The 6000-nt window shown below is 47.4% G+C and overlaps 1 protein-coding gene across 8 annotated transcripts in view; it reads left to right on the top strand.

Annotated features, from left to right (window-relative positions):
* The first annotated feature begins 641 nt into the window (after positions 1-641).
* Positions 642-6000, top strand: part of FAM102B (family with sequence similarity 102 member B) — a 41234-nt gene continuing 35875 nt past the window's right edge. Inside the window, exon 1 of one of the 8 annotated variants that reach the window (XM_038412311.2) lies at positions 642-1361. In XM_038412311.2, coding sequence (XP_038268239.1) covers positions 1207-1361 — 155 coding nt within the window. In that variant the 5' untranslated portion in view covers positions 642-1206. The other 7 variants (XM_038412301.2, XM_043520492.1, XM_038412302.2 and 4 more) reach the window with 7 other exon arrangements.

The raw sequence follows: 6000 nt of genomic DNA, 5'->3' as shown, positions 1-6000 counted from the left end.
GTAGATGTGCAGGTGCATGAGCCTCTGATAGTGTGGCTGATGTGATGATCTACCCCAGGGCTCCCCACAGTAGCTGGAGCCCCTGGCCCTTTAAATCACCACCCAAGCCCCGCCACCACTACCCTAGGGGCTCCGGCCGCTGTGGGAGCCCCGAGCCCTTTAAAGCGCCAACCTGGGGAAGCTGGTCCGGTTCCACATGGCATATTGGCTGACTTTCATCACTGCACGCTAGGTCAGTAGCTCTCAAACTTTTGTACTGGTGACCCCTTTCACATAGCAAGCCTGTGTGTGTGACCCCCGCCCTTATATATTTAACACCTTTATAAATGCTGGAGGCAAAGCAGGGTTTGGGGTGGAGGCTGACAGCTCATGACCCCCCATGTAATAACCTCACCCCCATGTAATAACCACGACCACCTGAGGGGTCCTGACCCCCAGTTTGAGAACCCCTGTGCTAGGTCAAGCAGCTACCAGCACTTTAAGCTGTAGATAATCATTCCCCCCTTCCCCCCCCACGCTTTCCATTGGATACGTTAAGAGATCACGGGGGCTCTGGAGGGGCGGGGAAGGTTTTCTGCGGATTGAAGATTTCCTTGATCGCACCCCCCCGCGACAGGTGCCCCGGGACAGGGCTTCAGGTGTTGGCGCCCCGCGCAGCAGCCCGGCGGCGGAGCAGTGCGCTGCACGGAGCTGAGGACGCAGGGGAGCAGCCGCGGGCAGAGCGCTGGGCTCAGTCTGGGGACCCCGCCGCCGGCCCCAGGGCAGCGCAGCACGGTGGGGCGGTTCAGCCGCCGCCGCCTCTAGCGCTTCCCCGCGCCCCGCCGTGGGTTTCATGCGTTGAGGCGCCCGCCCGCTCTCTTTCTCCCTCCTCCTCTCAGCTGGCTGCGCGGCGGGCCGGGGCCGCTGGGGGAGACTCGCAGGGCGGCCGCGCGGCTAGCGACGCGGCAGCAGGGCCGGGCTTTGCAGCCTTGGCCGAGGCTCAGCGTGGTGCTGCCCCCTCCCCTCGGACGGCGGAGGCGGGTTGGTTTGAAAGGGAGGCGGTGGCTGCCATGTAAGCGGGGCGGGCGGGCGGCAGTAGGAGGCGCCGTTGGGAGCCGGGTGGGCAGGGGGCGGGCGGGTCCCAGCAGCCCTGAGCGCGGCAGGCGGGCGGCGGCCGGCCGGGGCGAGGCGCTGAGGGCCCGGCCGGCGGCTCCCCGGCCCCCGCCCATGGCCTTCATGATGATGATGATGAAGAAGAAGAAGTTCAAGTTCCGCGTGGAGCTGGAGCTGGACGAGCTCTCCTCCGTGCCCTTTGTCAACGGCATCCTCTTCTGCAAGGTGCGGCTGCTGGACGGCGGCAGCTTCAGCGGGGCGTCCTCCCGGTAGGTGCCTGGCCCTCTGCGCGCCCCGGCCCCTAGCACCAGTCAGGCGAGCGGTGCATGCAGACCTCCCCGGTCGGCATGGAAGCCCGTCCCCGCCACAGAGACCTGTGCAGCCGCCTTGCTCCGGAGCGCCTTGCAAAGCCGCCTTCTGCCTCCAAACAGCCTTGCGCCTCAGATGCCGGCCCCCCGCCCCGGCAGCCTGGCAGCCCTCTATCGCTGTAGCCTTGCGATAAAAGCAGTAGTGTCTGCTCAGAATAAAAGCTTATAACCCCCTTCACCTACCAGCCCGCGCCGTAAGTACATCATGAGTTGCCACTTTGCTGCTTCATCGCCAGTGCATGCATCATGGTAACTGTACATTTGCAAAGAAGGTAACAATTTCATCCATCTCTTTAAAAAAAAGGAGGACTTGTGGCACCTTGGAGACTAACAAACTTATTAGAGCATAAGCTTTCGGGAGCTACAGCTCACTTCATCGGATGCAGTGAGCTGTAGCTCACGAAAGCTTATGCTCAAATAAATTGGTTAGTCTCTAAGGTGCCACAAGTACTCCTTTTCTTTTTGCGGATACAGACTAACAAGGCTGCTGCTCTGAAACCCATCTCTTAGTGGCTTTCTGTTTGTTCTTAGCAAGCTTTTGAACTTAGAAACACGGAAGAGCAAGCAGTTGAGCCTTTTATTGAACATACTTGGTGATTACTAGAGTCCTGCGCAGATACCACATCCGATCAGCGATCCGCTTATCCGCAGATTTTCAGGGCTCTACTGATTACTGTGTGTGTTGGCTGGGTTATGGGGGTGTACAGTGCAAAGTACTAAACTTAAGCATGCAATATACTACTTTCTTTGCGCAAAGGAAGTGACAGCAGCACTTTACCGTTAGAGCTTCGTCATTGTGGACTTGCTCTTAAATTATTTACTGCTTATGATTGGATTATCCATTTTGAAATGGCGATTAATGAACCACTGCAGAAAGATTAGATGACTCAGAAGTGAGGTGTCCATCCCTGAAGCTTGTTTAAAAAATGTTTTTTTTCAAGTTTTTGCTGGCATTTAGCAATGGGTTTTGGAGCATCTCTTCTCATACAGACATGGCATTTAGAGTGATGCAACAGCTTGGAAGAAGCTAGAATAGGCTTCAGCTAGAATAGGCTTCAGCTAGATAAAGTGATTTGCCATACATGCTTTCCCAAATTTCTATTTATTTCCTCGGTTAGAAAGTAATAGCGTACACACATACAGAGACACACTGTCTCTCTAAATAAGAGTCATGCTGTTCTAAAGCATGGACTCTCCAGTAAGGGCAAAGTTGTATTGACTTTAAAAGCTCACAGGAATGTAGACTTATTTACTGTAGTCACATTAGTGGGGGTTGTTTTTTTTTCCTTCAGTTTCTTCCATATCAATCAACAAGAATGTTAATGGAATAAGAATATGGAAGTCTGTCTGCAGAAATATTGTAGACAGCCAAGAAAATTAGCGCCTAACGTAACATGACTCTGTACTGTTTTTTCCTTGTGCAGACTTTTTTAAACTAAATTCTGACTTGCATTCTCTTGTCAGTGAAATTGATATATAACATAATATGATTAGAAAGGAAGGACAGTTTTATGTAAAGAGTGAAAATAAGAATATTCAGGCTCTTGCAACCCAGTTAGTGCAACACATGATTGTAGTCAGCAGTGTCCATTAATGGAAAGACAGCTGGATTCCTTTTTGCCTCATACGTCAGCAACAAAACTGTCAGCTCAGTTCTGACTGCAGAATATTTATTTGCTGCTGATGGTATGTGAGATGGAACATAACTTGATTTTTATCTTTCCAGATACCAGGTAGAAATTGCAGTGTTGGCAGTTATAAACTCTTTCTATTTTGGCTTGTCAACTTGTTCAGTAAATTCTTGAGAGAATAAATATTCAACCCTAATATATTATTTGTTCACATCATGCATTACAGCTTTGCTTTAATGTCATTACCAAAATGATTACTTGCTGAATTTTTTCAAGGCTGGACAGCTAGAAATCAGTGTAAAAAAATTTCTATTGCTATTCAGTACTTGTTATTAAATTACAATATATGTTAGTCACAGACTTTACTGAATTATCTATTTTGATTCTGTGGATGGAAGTATTTTATGAGGATAAAGTTATGCTACCTGGAGTGGCTCCTGAGTGACAATACCAACCTCCAGGCAGACTCTTGATTGTGCCAGGCAGGGCACAAACCCCAACCTGTTTGTGAGTTCTATACTTAGATTTCACTAGCCCAGTAACAAGTGTAAACACCTCAAGCACTATACAGCCTTAACATGGAGTTACAGACAGTCCCCTTGGGCATTCCGATCTATCTTGCCACCCAGGCAAGCTTGACTCTCTGATAAGATGGTTTCAGAGTAGCAGCCGTGTTAGTCTGTATTTGCAAAAAGAAAAGGAGTACTTGTGGCACCTTGGAGACTAACAAATTTATTTGAGCATAAGTTTCCGATGAAGTGAGCTGTAGCTCACGAAAGCTTATGCTCAAATAAATTTGTTAGTCTCTAAGGTGCCACACGTACTCCTTTTTTCTTTTTTTCTGATAAGATGGTCACTTTACACCAGAAATCACAATGTTTAGGTTACTTCCAGTCCCAAAGGACAGGTCACTTACCCCAGGTCAATTGTACTGTGATCTCCAATGAAAGAGAGTGCCTGTAGCCAATCCTGTAATAAATTAACTAAAGATTTATTAACTAAGAAAAGAAATAAGATCATCATTATTTACAAGGTTAAAACAGGAAATGCACGCACACACACAAATGAGATACAGCCTTAGATTTAAAAGGGTTATATAAGCTATATAGCCGCCCCCCGACTTACATAGTCGTTCCGTTCTGGAAAGCCTTGTGTAACTTGAAGTTTGCCTATGTCGGAAACGTATACCCATACGTTACGCAAACATTTCCGCAACTCAAAAATCTTATTTCTGGCTTATGGAACCTTTTCCGTAAGTGCGAATGTGCGTAAGTCGGGTCGTGCGTAAGCCAGGGAGCGTCTGTATAATAAGCAGCTCTGTATATCCATTAGGGCTGATCCATGCCAAGCAGCATAGGGCTCTCTTGCTTATGTTTAAGAACCTTTGTCCCTCAGAGTCCAGATAGCATAAAGAGACCCCAATTCCTTCTGTTAAGGAATTTTTATGCCCTCCCTGTAGAGTTCAAGCTGATGGGATGAGTAGTTCTGCATATAACCTCTTGGGATGGTGCAATTGACAGTCTTTGTTCTACAGTGGCCCATTTGGATTCAGTAATCCTTCCTGATGATCAGCAGGAATCCAGTATTTTGTATTAGGTAAAGTGGGTTTTTTAATTCCCCCCCCCCCCCAGTTGAGTTCCAGAGTTTCAGAACAAATATTTTACAGTTATAGAGTGCACACACATAAGTATTACCTTTATAGCATGGATACAGATATTATAAGTAGGATTCATACACGCAGCCTCCTCCTAGCATTCCATAAAGTCTAAATACATTTTTATTATACTAATATCTGTGTTTACTTGGGGGTTAGTATAGTAAACCAGACTGGTTTCCACCCATGCGTTTAACGGTGTTCTGTTAGGCCTGGGTCCTTGGCATGAGCTGGCACCGGGTCTGTCAGCATCACAGATAATTCCACCAAAATGGAGTTTTTGACTGTGCACTTCTGAATCAACTGTAACCTTACACAGAAGTGTAGTCCCAAGTAACTGGGGTGGGGTTTTTTTGGTGGGAGGAGGGACTTCAGACCAGCAACACTTTACTCTCCTCTCATTTCTGTTTAATACACTGCTGAATGATTTTGCTTTAGCAGTAACATGATAATTTTCATGTGCTGATTACTTTAGGTGCTAACATCCCATTACTGTTCTAGGCAGACGCTACTGCCTTAGGCCTGGTCTACACTTAACATTTAGGTTGATATAGCTAAGGCTCAGAGGTGTACATGATCCACGTCCCTGAGTGCCATAGCTATGCCGACCTAACCCTGTCACTCGGGGTAAGGGTGTTCCTACAATGACAGAAAAACCCCTTCCATCACGATAGGCAACATCTACACCGTGGAATTTTGCCAACATAGTTACAGCACCGTAGCTATGCTGCTATAGTCTCTGTTGTGCAGACATAGCCTTACTTGCTTTCTCTAGTTGATGTACAGTGTATCATCTGGGAAATCTCTTTATGTTAAAAGACAATAGACTACAACCAAACAGATGCATATGTTGTTGTAAGCCTTGTCCTTCCTTTACCTCACACCCTTATCAATATGTGATGTCAAAGTGAGGCCCCAGTCCTGAAAACACACATTCTTAATTTTCATATGTGAGTTAAGCATGTGTCTAAGTGTTTTCAGAGTGAGGGGCCTCTTGATCCTACAATGTGATGTACTTGGGCAGCTCTTAAGGAACTTAGTGGGGCTCCCCGGTGGGAGCAGGGATCCACAAGTACGCACTGAATTGCAAGATTGGGACCTGAGAGGATGAGCCTCCTTAGTGTGTGGGTTTTTTTTTTCCCCCTCTTTGGAGTGTGGTTTTAAAATGGTAATGAGCAGTAAGTTATGTGCTCATATTACAGGAAACCAGAATGCAGGTCTCTAAAATTTTGGCCCGCAGAGTTGGATGCATCAC

Source organism: Dermochelys coriacea, chromosome 8 (genome assembly GCF_009764565.3).
Source record: "Dermochelys coriacea isolate rDerCor1 chromosome 8, rDerCor1.pri.v4, whole genome shotgun sequence".
NCBI classification, from domain to species: domain Eukaryota; kingdom Metazoa; phylum Chordata; order Testudines; family Dermochelyidae; genus Dermochelys; species Dermochelys coriacea.
The sequence above is the reverse complement of the archived record's forward strand: the minus strand, read 5'-3'. Positions and strand labels throughout refer to the sequence as shown.